This window comes from Monopterus albus, unplaced genomic scaffold (assembly GCF_001952655.1).
Source record: "Monopterus albus unplaced genomic scaffold, M_albus_1.0 scaffold3.1, whole genome shotgun sequence".
In the NCBI taxonomy this organism is placed as follows: domain Eukaryota; kingdom Metazoa; phylum Chordata; class Actinopteri; order Synbranchiformes; family Synbranchidae; genus Monopterus; species Monopterus albus.
In genome coordinates, this window is record NW_018127883.1 from 10,747,317 (window position 1) to 10,762,530 (window position 15,214).

At 39.5% G+C, this 15,214-nt stretch overlaps 1 protein-coding gene across 5 annotated transcripts in view; it reads right to left on the reverse strand.

The window, feature by feature from the left end:
* Positions 1 to 15,214, reverse strand: part of cnksr2a (connector enhancer of kinase suppressor of Ras 2a) — a 59,748-nt gene that overhangs the window by 23,135 nt on the left and 21,399 nt on the right. For all 5 annotated transcript variants that reach the window (XM_020597926.1, XM_020597935.1, XM_020597917.1 and 2 more), the window contains exons 7-19: positions 13,870 to 13,929; positions 13,451 to 13,519; positions 11,785 to 11,931; positions 10,540 to 10,652; positions 10,271 to 10,425; positions 9,505 to 9,594; positions 7,982 to 8,196; positions 4,920 to 4,971; positions 3,120 to 3,295; positions 1,951 to 2,024; positions 1,757 to 1,828; positions 840 to 907; positions 430 to 527 (exon numbers count right to left, since the gene is read on the reverse strand). In XM_020597926.1, coding sequence (XP_020453582.1) covers positions 430 to 527; positions 840 to 907; positions 1,757 to 1,828; positions 1,951 to 2,024; positions 3,120 to 3,295; positions 4,920 to 4,971; positions 7,982 to 8,196; positions 9,505 to 9,594; positions 10,271 to 10,425; positions 10,540 to 10,652; positions 11,785 to 11,931; positions 13,451 to 13,519; positions 13,870 to 13,929 — 1,389 coding nt within the window. The remainder of the gene's footprint in view (positions 1 to 429; positions 528 to 839; positions 908 to 1,756; positions 1,829 to 1,950; positions 2,025 to 3,119; positions 3,296 to 4,919; positions 4,972 to 7,981; positions 8,197 to 9,504; positions 9,595 to 10,270; positions 10,426 to 10,539; positions 10,653 to 11,784; positions 11,932 to 13,450; positions 13,520 to 13,869; positions 13,930 to 15,214) is intronic.

Here is a 15,214-nt window from a genome sequence, read left to right on the forward strand (position 1 = left end):
AAAGAGTGAGAGAAGAAGAGCAAGTAGTATTTGCACATAAGTGGAAATGAAAATGTTTTTAGACAAGATAAACAATGACAATACTTTATTAGCAGGATTTTCAAATATTCCTGTTTTTAACAACTAACTGTGTATCTGGCGACCCTGATTTAAACTAACGGGGTACTAAAATAACTGTTGTTTTCTTTTCATTTTAATCTAGGCTAAGAAATACACACTGACACACACTCTTAATGTAGAACAACCAGTTCCAGGGCCAATTATAGCAACAATTATAATACAAGTATCCCCAGCATTCTCTGTAGACTTTGGTAATATCTTCTGTTGTTGTTAATTTGGACCTGAGTCACGATGAGAATGAGTTTTGTCTTCATCTACAACATGCACAGTGCATTAAATGAATGTGAGTCTTATGTGTGTGTGACTCACTGATGGAGGCCGTGGGTAGGTATCATATGGAGGTGGGGGACTGTCCTGTTTGGGGCTGGCGGTGGCGTCATCCTCATGTTCACTCTCACTCCAATAATCTGTAGGAAACCCACACACATACTGTCAGAAACACAAGACTGTATTTATCTTGTATGAAAAAAGAAAAATAAACTCTATGGAGTGTCTTAACAACAAACATCAAAAATATAGGTATACTGTAAAGACCATAAAAATGCCATTGCAGGTAAAATGAGGTGGTAAAATATAGTAAAAAATACAGTGTCATAAACCCACTGAAAGTCCAGTAGGAAGAGGAGTGGGAGTATGATTGTGTTTGGTAGTTAAAGACACCATCCTGCTGCGACCATCTGCTAAAGCGCCCTTCACCAAATCACTGAGTGAACCCTCACCCTGCTCCTGGCGGATCCTCTCTCGCTCAGCATAGCCCACAGCGGCCATATTGAGACGACTCAGCCATCTATCAGCAAGAAACAACATCCAGAAGGAAGCTCACACAGGATTTATGGATTTACAGTATTACATAGCCAAACCAATAAATACATGTAAAAAAGAGGGAAACAAAGAGCTTGTAAAGAACCTTGTAACCAAAAACCAGGCCCCACGAAGCTGCACACTAAACCCACAATGAACACATCCACTAAAGGAAAATATCTAGTTCAAGTGATGACAGCTACAGAACCCCTGAAGTCCCAAAAAGTATAATTTTTTATCTTGTGTGAACATGCCTATTGATAAAACCACAGGGGGTAAGATGCATTTACATAAACACTTTGCTGATTTCCCAAGTATATTTGAAACATGGAGGCGTTTATTGCTTTATATGAACAGTTAGTTTGGCATTTTTGTAAAAATTTGAGCTCCTGGCTTCTACTGAAATTATTCATGTCATTATCATGTGTTCACAAAATAATTTCTTATTCCCACAAGATAACTTGTGCACATGTGAAAATATACATTTTGTAACTTTAGTAGATAAAAATAATAAGACATAAATAAAATGAGTATGTTGGACTGGTAGTGTATGATGTATTCAACTCTTTTCTAAACAACCAAACAGATACATTTTGTAGATGCCTATGTAAATGGTACCACAGTTGACCTGTTGAGCCTGTTGCTCAGGTCAAAACTCTACCCTCTATGAAAATACTGTATCTTGCAAATGACGTTTCTGACAGGTCACTTCCAAAATAAAACACAGGCCTCCTTATAATAATAAAATGTCTGTGTTAAGCTGCACTTCTGCCACCCAGCAGGTTTCTTGCCCTTCTGTATAGCCTTTACCCATGTTTAGCACAAGCTACCGTACCTGTTCATGTCGTCCACTCCGTCTGCTGCGAAGTAGAAACTCTTGACTTTGGGGTGACAGGCTTTGAAAGCACTAGAGAGACAAGGGGAATCAGAGGAAGTTGTTTTTGCAGGTACACATTCAAATTGCCCATAAACATGGTGAAGTAAATACACACATTGCAGAGACACTATAGAGCTGTTTTCATCACTTACTACTTCTTGCGACATTCACTGGCCCGGTCGATCTTAAATTCAGGGAGACTGACAAAACCTTCAGCCTTCTCATCCTGAAAAAAAAAAGATAGCAAATAAGCTGATAGGAAGTGGAATGAGCTAAAGACATCTTAAGGGGTGATATCAGTTTATTTCACTTCCCCTGGCTACTGTAGCTCTCTGGGTTGTGCTGTAATCATAGAGATGTGAGGAACTGCCTCACTGAGAACAACATGTATTAGCAGAAGTTGTGCCTCCTATAAACATGATTTCACATGAGTCATTTCAAAAGCTTTTGTCTCTGTGTCTGACTAAAAATAAATACAGAAAGTAGCTGCCTGCAATGGTCAGTGAGGGATGTACATCTGTGTCAACCTGCACATCAGTCCGTGTACATAGTGTATGTGTGTGTTTGGGCTAATCAAACAAGCCATGCTAGCTTCTTTGTGAGGTTTTATTAAACCAATGTCACATGAAAAGAACAGGAAAAGCACCCCTTATTCTGACCTGGAATAAGGGTGCAGTGTTCAAACATTATCTAAGGCAGTTAGCCAAAGTGCAAAGCTTGTGGTCATACCAGATAAACAGTCTAAATTGGACTCTTTGGCTGTGTTTACAGCAGTTTGTTAAGAGAAACTCAATACAAACAAGCACCTTGATGTAAATGTCAGTCGTGCACCTGCGGCTGCTCTGCCCACAGTTTGTGGACATGTCTGTAGTTCACCAAGTGAGAAATGTTGTCAGTGACAGAATTACCCTTTGGAGGCTGATCTGAACAATTTCTCTAACTCATCTGCTTGTAATTATACTGTAGTTTAAACAATATGATGTGACATAAGAGTATATACAGTCGTGCCAGTGGCTCTGAGGCTGTACTAGGAACATCAGTGCTTTTCCTTCAGGTACTTACACAGTTTTATATCCCTCTGTAATAAAGCAGAAACATACAATGCCTATTTCGAAAACATGCATAACCTCTATTAAATTACAGCAAATAGTGAGTGTGACATTTCATAATTTCTTCTTTGTTTCAGATACCCACTTTGCTAAATGTTATGAAAGACGGTACAATTTTTGAAAACTGCCATATTTGAAATAATTTCCACCATCAGCAAAAATTTAGATGATAGGCTAGAAAAGAGGGGACAAAGATAAAAACAAAGACTTACCTCCTCGTTGATGTACCAGTACAGACAGTTGTCCTTCAGAACAAACCAGTACTTCTTCCACTTCTGAGAAAAATAACTCTTTGCATCTCTCTTTCTCCACAACCAGCCCTCGCAGTCTCCTCTGCCCAGCGCCTTGCAGGAAACACGCCTCCTACTCAAGGAGGCCAAGGCTCGTCCTGAATAACATGCAGTAAACAAGAGAGAATATAAATCAGAAAATTGAAAAAAAAAATCACGGTTTCAAAAAAAAGTAAAAAAAAACATGCTGTTGTACTGTAAATGCTCACTCTGGGTATTTCATATGTGAATTAAAGCATTCACCAAATGTCACATTCTGATGTAGCAGTATGGTCTCTGGTTTTGACATAACTCCGCTGTACTGCAGTAACAAAGAGGTATTTCAGTAAGAAACTTCCACTGTGTCAAAAGTCTTATAACTTTAAAGGGGAAAATAATTCCATTTATTCCTGTGCCAATGTAAAGTGCAGTGTGTACTATATCTCTAAAGCTAACAAATTTCTTTTGGTGTGTCAGACACAAGAAAAGTCAAACATGCAGTGTGTAGATAAGTAATAAGTTATATACTCTGATATAGAGGGAAATATAGCTCCTGAAAAGTGCTTCCAAATAATGAGAATTCATTTTCTGTGCAGCAGCACCAGACTATAGACTGATACCATCACTAATTTAAGTTTTTGGCTTTATTCCTTTTTGAAAAATGAAGACTGTCTCAGACTGGACCAAAGTTCAGTAGTAACCTATATTCCATTACCTCCATTACCTTCATAAAAGCAATCTTTGCAGCATTTAAAGCCTTAATAAATCATCATCACATTCATTTTGATCCCGTGCTTTCATTGCTGTAAACAAACAACACCACTGCTGAAAAAGTGCAGATGGAACTAAAGCTTTCAGAGTTTCTCACAATGGCAGATGGTGGAACAAGTGATAGGCCAATGGAGGAAAAAAAACACTTTCAACATGTTGATCTTTTTTAGTGTGGTTAAAAGAAAAAAGTTTGGTCAAAGAGGCAATGAAGCTGAGAGCAGGGAGCTGGAAATATGACAAATGAGGAGTAAAACCGTCTAACAACTAGAATTACCACCTTGCGGTTGAATGACTCTGCCGCCAGTCTTGTATATCACATGTAGTGAAGGCTTTCAATAAATGTAATAAAACATATTAGGTGTACAGCTTTTTTTTTGGCAAAATCACTATATTAACGTGTGATTCTAGTGAATGAGTTCCAGTGAGAATCATGCTGTCTTCACTTAGAGGCTGTTTTTACAGAGGAGTGATAGAAAAGCTTTGTCACATTGTGAAGTGACAGTCACTTGAAGCTGAGTATCAGCAAAACCAATGAGCTTTTTTTGTTGGGCTGCCAGAGGCAGTGAAGCAGGTGGACTCCTTCAGGCACCTTGAGGTCCAAATCAATACAAAGCTGGACTGGACATTTAAAGCCCTCTTCAGGAAGGGACAGAGCAGATGACCTACAAATTCTAATCAGTTCATCCATGTTCCTCAGAAATTCATAACTGCTTATAAACTAAATTGCACCACTGAAAGTCTTGATTTTATTTTATAGTTTGTACTAAATTAAAACAATGTTTTCATTACTTGCAAATTACAGACTCCTAAAAAAGAAGTTAAGATAAATGGCTTAAATGAAGCAGTAGCTGCTCTCATGTTTTCACACAATACCCATTAGTTCTGCATCCATGAGACAGCTGACTTATCACGGCTGGCCAGCATGTGGGTGTGGCAGAAAAATGAAACAGAACAGGTGGCTTTCCTGCCTACCTTTATTCTTCTTCCTGTTCTTTGACTGCAGAGGGGAGGAATGCTGGTATGTCTGAGAGAGGTTGGAAAGAAGAGAAAAGAGAGGGGGAGATGAATCAGTGGCCTTTGCTGGACAGAATTCTGAGATATAAGACATGACAGATCTTAAAGAGCAGAGAAGATGGGGAAAGGAGGCAGGAGATACATGGATACGAAGGAAACTGTCTTTCTGTCATTGTCTCTTTCTCTCACACACACATGTGGAGATGGAAAAGTCAACCTTATGGAGGACTTCAGCAACTCTCACATTTCTAAACATAGAGCAGAGACAGGAAGGGAAGGGAGGGAACAGCGGCACAACAGGACACCCAGGTGATGGAAGAAATGTGAGAAAATAGAGCTCGGGGGCCTTTGGGACTAAAGAGACACTTCTGTGGGAAAAATGTGAAGGACAAACATGTACAGAAACACCCCACCCCCTGCCCTGAAACAGCCCCGTGCACCTCCCTTCCCCCCATGCTGCTGTAGGCTGCAACCTGAGAGCTGTTTTTGCATATGCATTAATGTCCATACAATCATCACTTAATTATTTTGGTACTATTCTGAGGCAGTTTTTAAAGTGCCTTTGGTAACTCTTTATTTTAGAGGTCCCATATTTTCCATTTAATTAACTAATTCATTAAAAAAAATATTGATATTTAGTTATAGGTTACCAAGATATTTCCAAGAATTCACTCACTATATTTAAAAAAAAAAAGTGAAAAATAAGTTCATAAACAGATGTCAGTATCAGAGTTTCTGGACAGAAGAACAAAATTCTTAAGTTTGATTCTTCAAGACTTTAAAGTGCCATGCTACAGATTTTCTTGGTAACCAATAAACATTAATTTATTTGACATTTATGCTAAACATTGTTTTAATTACATGCATAACCCTAATCTTTAGTGATTCTGGACTTTCCTTAGTTTTGTGGATAAGATAAAAACTATGGATTCAAGATCTCAAGAAAAACAGCTGCATATCTGCTTCAGCACATTGTTTTAGGATACCTCAAATTCTATAACAGATATGGATGTGTTTAACTTTTGTTCTTAATATTAAGAACAATTTTATCCTACTACCTTTATCACTTTTTTATACTTGAATATAATGAAAGTCCTTTACAACTGTATCAACTAACACATTCATCACCCTTGAAAGAATCTGTATCACTGTGCTCAGATAACACAAGGCAAACAAGAGCATCCACAAATGGTGATTGTGATTGTGTCACACAACACAAATTCACAGACTCTGGTCATTCAGCTTTTCCATAAGAGCTGCAAACACCAGGATCACGTTACCAGCTAGCATTGTACGGTGCTCCACCTTTGTACAGTTAAACTACAACTGAAGCCCTGGCCAAAGAAAAGCCAAGAGTGTGATCACTGAGCACTTTTGTAATTTACTAGACAATCCTATTGTAGAGCACTTTGCAGTTTAGTAACTTGCCTGTACATCTGTATCTTAGATGTTTATTTACAGTTTATTTACACTGCAAATCATTACCATCTGCAATGCAATAAAAACTATATATATTTGGATTTTAGAATGTGTGATGTTTAGTGGCTATTATTTATTGAATGTATTTTTAATGATGTTGCAAGTCATTTTCTTGATGATAATGACACAGTATGTAGAATTTTGCAACATCCCTATATTTCAGGGGACTACAGAAGAAACTTAGCTCTGTAGCTAACTCTCAGACAGTCAATGGCTCTCTATATTCCCTGTTAAATAAACTAATTAAAACAAACACTTACAGTATAATTAGTGCCCAATTGCAGTATTAACAGCTACAAAGCAGCAAATCTTTAGGAAATTACAGAGAAATTAGTTGGAAAATACAGCACTTATTTAAAAAAGTCTCACTTGTCTTTGTTCTATGATTTCTAACCAGATTTATGGGTATTTATTTGCAAAGTACATCACAGAAAATCATGATCAGTAATTTAAGTCACACTAAAACTAAAACCATGCCTACTGTGACTGAGTTAACACACCTGTCCCTTTCCCTTCGTGTCAGTCTTTGCCATGCACGTCTCTCTCCTTCTTGCCTCATAATCTGAAAACCCGCGACCTGTGAAAACTTCCAGCTCTAGACAACACATCTGAGATGTGACCTCTCTCGACAGGTCAGATGGGTCAACAGACCAGCTCTGATGTCACAATATTACACATGTCAAAACCTGGAGCTGGGCCATTCACAGCCCCATGCTCAGCAAGACAGATGACATGGACCCGCCTACACCCGCTGACAAGCCATCTGCCATCACAGCAGCCATAAACACACACTCAAACATGGGCATACAAACACACACATGCAAACACATTTAATTTCCAAGAGATGCTGTCAAGATATATTAGGCCACTGACGGTCAAAGCGACTGTCTGGCCAGAGAGTGGCGAGCTCAGACGTACAGTCAGGGCAGACAGATGTCATGGAAGGGACGGGGGTAAAGATCGAGTCCACATTTGCTCAAATCACACTTCACTGTAGCACTTTTTCATCAGAGAAAAGCTCAAATTCTTTAGTTTTTATATATTTTTTTTTTCTCAAACATGTGAGCCTTGACTATGAACATATATTAGAACATTTTTACTGTGAAGGAGCAGCTGAGTTAACGTCAGAGGAATTCACCAGTCCAGCTTTGATATACATTTTGCAACTATGATATACTCTACAATCCTGAAGCGGCCGATGCCTATCTTTGCTTAGTTTATTTATTGATTGATTTTGGTGTTATGTTGATAAGCTAAGAGCTCACTGTGGTGCAGGTAGGTCTGTAAAGTACTTTATTAATCCCGAAAGGGAAACTCAGCAAGAAAATGAACATCCAAAGAGGGGACAGGAAAACCAACCCACTGGTCAAAACTAATTAAAACAACATGGAAGGGAATTTTAGAGATTTTAGTGTCAACAAAGACCCAGTTGAAGGGTTGAATCTTTTTAAAAACCTACATGTATCATAACTGTGTCATTTAATTGGCCTGGTTCTTGCTGTTGTAAAAACCACGGTGTAAAGGACAATGAAGTGACTTACATGATAAGTGGAGGCGGGCTCTTTGGGTGGAGACTCCCTCTGGTTTGTCTGGAGGACATAATGAGAGGGGCTTTGGCTGTGGTGGCTTCGCCTCTTGGCACGTTTGGCTGTGTCACTGGACCGTTTACCTGGACGAGCTGTGTGGGAGGAGTAGTCGTCCGAACTTTTCCTCTCATCGCCACCAGGCAGTCCCACATAACGCATCAATGATGCTTCTGAGAAAACAACCAATCAAATGAGCACAAGATGCCAATGTAGCAGAAGGAAATGCAATAAACTAGCATCTAGAGTAATTGTTATTATTTTGCCTGCTGTATTATCTGGTCATGTTGATTATGTGTTTGTATTTTTTATAGTGTGTAATGTTCTTCATTAGTCCTGCACATCAGGAAATTTTTTTATCTAACTGAGGTGATCTGGGTTAATTAGAGCAAAAATACAAACACTGCCAAAATGTCACATCACTTAAATATTCATCAAAATTAAACAAGTAGTGATTTGACTTACAAATTTTGACCTTTAATCACAGCATCATTATTGAGCTAATCAGCTATGCTGAAGTGCAAATTTCTGTAAAGTGTCCAACACTAAACTGGTTTTGCAATTTGGGTGTAGCACCCTCAATCCCCTGAGTTTCCAAAATGACCCAAAAGACCATTACAAAAACAATCCATACTGTATGATAATTCCCAGATCTCTCACCACTATGCTTAATAATTAATTCACTACATCTGTTTCCATTGCACTTAATCATATTTGCTGTTACCAATACTCCAATAATTCCACCCCAGGCAAGTGTAAAACCAAGTGGATGAAGCCTATTGGTTGCTTGTATGAACAATCAATGTTGTCATCTTCCTGTTGAGTAGAGCCACAAAATGACACACTGAGAAATGCTGTGTGAACTAATAGATTCATATTTGAGAAGAATAATCCTGCTTATTGAGAGCCAGCAGTGGCAGTCTGTACACATGACTGCTTACTGAGTGTATTCACTTACACACTTGGTAAGTATCCAGTCTTTTCCAAACAACTTCTCTTCATCGAGGAGGAAACTCAGGTTTCTCAACCTCTATTTCCACGTTTCCCACCCTCCTGTCCTCCCTGGTTGCTAGGCAGCAGCCAGAGGAAAGAGAGACACTGAGAAGAGCTGCTGTCAGTGTCACCATGGCAACTGTGTGAGTGATTCAGGTGCAGGTTAGGGAAAATATTTTTTCTGTTTCTCCCCCTCCTCAAATCTCTTCTTTCCTTTCCAAGGCTTTTTTTCTCCCTGCCTTTCATCTCTCTGCCTTTGTACCGACTCTCTACCTTTTCCCTCTGCCTTTCTCATTCCCTCTTATTTAATTTCTCTGTGATGCTAATCACTTAGAGAATTAGAAAAAGGGATGGAGGCGCATTGATCTCCACACACATCTCTTCATAATACACAGAAGCAGGAACATTTAACAGACTCTAAAAGGCTCTTCAGGAGGTGCACACACACACAAACACATACAGTACACGCTCCATACGCTGCCGCTCACCTCTGCGACTTTCTCTGTTAAGCTTGGATGGGTCCTCATAGTCGCCCACCCAGTTACAATCCACAGGCATGGAGATGGGCCTCAGCCTGCCTACAAGTACACACATGATTACAAAAATTAATACTTCTTTAAATGAATTTACAATTTCATTTACAAAACAAAAATCAAAAATGATAAGGCAGTGGGTAAGAGCCTTCTTCTTTGACCGACATTTATCACAGACAAATCCCACACAAAAACCCAATCTCTCCACTTCACTACAATCCAATCCAATTTTATTTGTATAGTGCCAAATCACAACAAAAATCATCTCAGGGTACTTTACATAGTAAGGTCTATATCAACCTTCCTTCCCCTGTGTTAAACATCCTCCCGGTTCCTCAAACAGACTAGCATTTTATGTTCTTATTTTTATTCTTGCTTTTTTATCATAAACCCTTTATTCTATTCTGTATTCCATCTATAGCACAAGCACTTTTCATGCCTTCAGTTGTTTTATTGTGTTTTTAAGGTGCTTGTGTTTCATATTTTTGTGTTTTACTGCCACCTTACTGCAAAAAGAACTTCCTCTGATGAGGCTATAAAGATCTAAACTGAAATGATATTCTCCTCAGTCTCATTTTAGATGCCGATATGTAATATTTAGGAATCTTGCAGAGTTTTTATTTATGTTATCTATAGATTGTCCATCATTTTCTAAAACTTTTTACTTTAAACTTAGTGCTGTCAAGTTCCCTCTCTCTCTTGTCACACTCGGTGGGTGTACCATATGTCGGCGTGGTGCAGTACACAGGCTCCTCCTCTTCTCGCCGGCGAGACTCTTGATCCAGGAAGGAGTTTGGTGACTCAGAGCGTTTAGAAACGCTGGCGCCACCATGGTTACGAGATGCCTCATCTCCAGACAAGGCTCCGGTCTCATCTCTATGGCAACAGCACAGGCAGATTTATTAGCAAACAGTCAAAGTCAGGGCTTCTCTTTGCTGTCAGCTGTAGCTGATTGTTCCTTTCAAAGTACACACACAGAGTGTACAATACCTGGGTGTGTATGGCTCAGCAGGTGGAGGGGGAATGTAAAGGTCCTGGAGGGCGGAGCTCTTAGTGGGTGTGCCTGAGGGTGTGGCTGAACTGCTGCCTGGGCTTCTGGTTGGCTGTAGAAAAGAAAATAGGTTGTGGTTAGGAGGAAAAAAATAGAGGAAACCTTAGGAAAATCAAGGACCCCCTCTTTGCTTGATACTCAACCAACTGTGTTTTAGTATGGTACTATTCATTTTCTGTTTATAAGGCATCTTAAATGTGTGCAGCCAGTTGTTTTCTCCTGTGCAATGAAGGATTGCTGCACAATTTGGATGCTTACATTTAGTCCTAAGCCACTTTCACATATGAACTCCAAACAATATGTGCTGAATCAGGTTACCCTTTCACACAAAAGGAAATAGTCCCTATCAGATGTGTTCCCACCTGCTGGAAATGCTGGGTCCTGTGTCTTCATTATAAAGGACTGTTTTTATTCATCATTGGATGTTTGTTTTATCTGGCATCATGCCAGTCACATGATAGAATGTCATCAACAAACCCACTTGCTCGGTTTGAACACTGCATACTATAAGTTGCTGTATTCACACATGGGCTCACACGGACTTTACCCAGATTTTGTACTAGGGAGCTGGCAGAGTAAAGTCCACTTAATGTCTGGGTCAACTGACTCAGACATTTGGGCTCTCACATACAGCTCTTATGGGTAATGTCTAGATAATTTCAGGGTGTCAGTGCATGTCTGAAAGGGGCTATAGAGTACCTTAAAAAAGTGGTTTAGATAATCTAGATTGCCTGATTGCTTGGGGTTTTTTTTGCCGTTCCCAGATCCCAGCAATTACTGCGGTGACTGCAGTGCTATCTTTCAATAACCAAAAGAAAAAGTGGCCAAAAGTACAAAACTCAAGTTGTCAAATTATCTTTGAAGAGTTTCTGCTAAATGCGGTTACAAAAGACAGTGATGGAGGGCAGAGGAAAACTGTTTCCTCCCGACTGATTATATAATTAGTGTTAATTAGGGAGATACATTTCATAGTTAGTGGGAGCAATGGGAATGTGGGTGGAGGATGCCATCAATTTTCCCTTCCCATTTATTCCAGTGTGCAAACAAAACCATCCTGAGCCACAGCACCCTGACCTAATTACATGCTTTGGCTGCAGTCATACAGGGAGAGCAAATACTGTGGGGAGTTATGTGTGCCACTGCAGTGCTTTAATAAAGTCTATAAAAGGTAGAGCTGGTCCCACCTGCAAAGCCAGAGGTTTCCAGCGCATGTTCTTCAGCAGCGCAGGGGCAGAGCTGAGCGTGCTCTGTGGACGCTTCTTCAGGGTCAGGGACACGACGCCTTTATCAGCCCTCAGTGAACCAACCAGGTTACGTAACTGCCAGCCCACCTTTGGATGGGAGAGGACAAAGGGTCACAGCATAAAGAGACCTGCTGAGAAATATCCTCATATGGATAAAAAAAAACATGCAATACAATATGAATTATAGCTAGAAACTGTATTTAGCAAGGATTTTGAATTCTGTCCACATCGTGATTGGATTTGGCTCGTTGAGCCTTCTGTACAAGTAGGTGGGCGTGGAGGTGGTAAGTCTATCTATAGAGCTTTCATGTGATGTAACCTGCCCTCAGTTTGAAAACAAATGCATCTCATCATACAGAATATCTTTAGCAAAGAGCCTTGTTTATGGGAGATTTATGAAGAAAAACCTACAAGGTTCTTTCTCTGTGACCTTTTAGTCATATGTGCTTTCCTCATTAACGGATTGACTTAAGATCTGATCATAAGGTGAGAGTTGGGTGGAGGATCTGATTACACTACTTGCAATGCAGGCTGCAGGAATTTGTTCAAGGGCAATACTGATGTAAACAGGAGAGTCACCTTATCACAGAAATACAAAACACAGAGGTGGAACTGGTTTAACTACCAGTTAACTAAGATACATCTCAGTGGTTTAATCCTGATTCTTAATTATTTTAAAAACATCCATCCATCTGTAGAGCCACCAATCAACCTAAGCTGCATGAGGGAGGAAGCCGGAGTACCCAGAGAGAACCCACGCAGGCACAGGGACAACATGTAAACTCCACAAAGAAAGGCCTCGGGTTGGCCAGGGTTCGAACACGGAACCTTGTGGTCACCCACATTAGATAATCTTCTTAATATGTTAATGTAAAGTTGCTGTTCATTTTAATCATTTTGATGATACTAAGTGAGCAATAACCAATATTCACTTGCACAACTATAGTATGAGCATACTGTTAGCAAACATTCGCCTGTTTCCACATTCGCCAGCTGTAGACCAGCATTAACACTCATTTAGAGTTGTGTTTCTCTTTTTTGCCTCTATCACCTCCTGAGGGAAACATGCAGCTCTTTATTTGCTAAATACTCCAAAGTGTTAACCAGCTAGCCACTAACTGTGTCTGTTTGCTGTCTGACAGGGTGCAGTGAAAAATGCTGGTGAAAGTTAGTGCTATGTATTAGACAAGTGAGAGTGAACTAAAATGTTCAGTTTGCAGGAACACAATCAGCTGAAAGATGCTTCAGAGCTCAGAACTGCAGAGTGCTGGATGAGGACTCATCATGACATTGTCATACACATCATACACATTGTCGTGTCATTGATTGTTATTACAAAAATATAACATTTGGCATCTTTAAAACTGAGCTGCAACCATTAATCAATACTCACACACATCACACAAATCTTCTGAGTAAACACCTGAACAGTCTTGGAGGAGGAAATCTAACAATGCTCCATTACAATTAGAAGTCCTGCATTTAAAAATCACATCTAAGTAACAGTACATAAGTATCATCAGCAACTAAAAGTGAAAATACTGATTCTGCAGAATAATATAACAAACAAAAGTATATTTAGAACACCAAGCAGTGAGACACCCACCACAGTCTGGTGATTGACTTGAATGACTTCATCTCCTGCATGGATCTTCTTACAGCGGTCTGCTGGAGACTAGAGAACCAGAGAGAGATAAAGAAAGAAAACAAACAACTATAAATTGATCTGAGTTTATTGATCCCTGCATACCAGAGTGGGGACATTTCACAACAAAGTGCACTTAAATAAGCTAGAACATAACAGAAGGAACTGCTTGCAGAGCCATCTCTGATTTGCTGTTATGGAACCAAATGTGGTCCATTTTGCAGATATTCTGAATAAGAATGGGCTTTTATACCCTAAAATCCCAAAGCCTGATGGGAAATACAGTTTATTGGTATTAGTGGGAAATATTTTAGAAAACTAAGTGTTCAGCTATCATTCAGCATGTGAAAGCGTGAGAAATGGGACTGTAAGGTTCTCACCCCTTCAGTAGTTCCTGTGATCACATGGAGGCCATCGTAGGTTGACTTGATGTACATTCCCTGGACAGACGGACAAAAACAGTGATGAAGAAGGATTTGTGTAGTTATTTTTTGGATGTGAAAGTGCAACAAGTTCACTTTCTTATCCACTGTCATATGTTTCTGAGTGTGTTGTAAACTGTAACTTGTGCCACTCACGCTAAAAGTAGTTTATACAATAAACACCACGGTAATTCTCTTTGGAAAAAGTGTTCACAACCTTAAGAATTTGAAGGCAAAGTAACTCATATCAGTTCAGAAATCAAGCCAATGACTTTTATTGTGATGTATGTGTTACAACAGCCACTTTATAGGAAAAGCAGTCTAGGTAATGAATTGATGGATGTGCTTGCTGACCACTGATAATGGGCACACAAACTATAAAACAAACACACCTCCTTACTATCGAAGGAGGAGATAAGTTGCAGTGTGGCAACAGAGCTGTTGTCTGGTTTAGTGAATTACCTGAGGCACATGCTAATGCCAAACTATCTTTTCAAACAGAAGCAACGAGCTGCTGCTCAGTTAACACAGACCAGGTCCTGAGCTGAGTGTCAGACAGCACATTCAGGATAAGCAGCACTCTAACTACACATACATCAGCACTCTTCACTGTCCTGCTTTGACTGAAGATGCATTTTAACAGTGGAGGTAAATGGTGAAAGATTTCCTGGACTGGTGCAATAGTATTTGAAAACATGAGTCAGTCTTTGTTTTAAGTCTGGCTCATGTTAGTCTGATCTAATGCAAGTTCTCCAGTGAAGCCTGGAAGTTGTTTAATACTTGGATTTAATTTGATCAGTTGTTGAACAGCAGCAGACAAAGTGCTAATTGAAATCAAGTCCATTATTTTGTGTTTAATTTATAACACAATCTGTTCTCTACACTTTTAATGTGCTCTGATTTTATGAACACAGGTCATGTTACTTGTTAAAAATGTTTTTCTATGGAAAAACAGGACTATTTATTTTAGAAGTGAGCAAAGCGAGGTGCTAGCTCCCTAAGTGTTGCACAAAGTGACAGGCAAATAAAACCTGAAATATACAGGCAAACACAAGAGAGGATACTAGTTTAAACAACACCAAAGGAGAGTATGGATACCTGAACAGGAGGGTTTGGTTTGGGCAGAAATTTAGAAATTATGTTCGGATCTGTGTCAAGTTTGGACACGCAGGTCAAACTTTAGGCTAGATGGCTGGAGCACTCAAATGTCTGCTTGGTTTAATAATAGCAGGAAAACACCGCACAAACTCAAACATGTCAGGCTTGTGTCGGGTTTGGATATTATATACTATAAGCTTGTAAG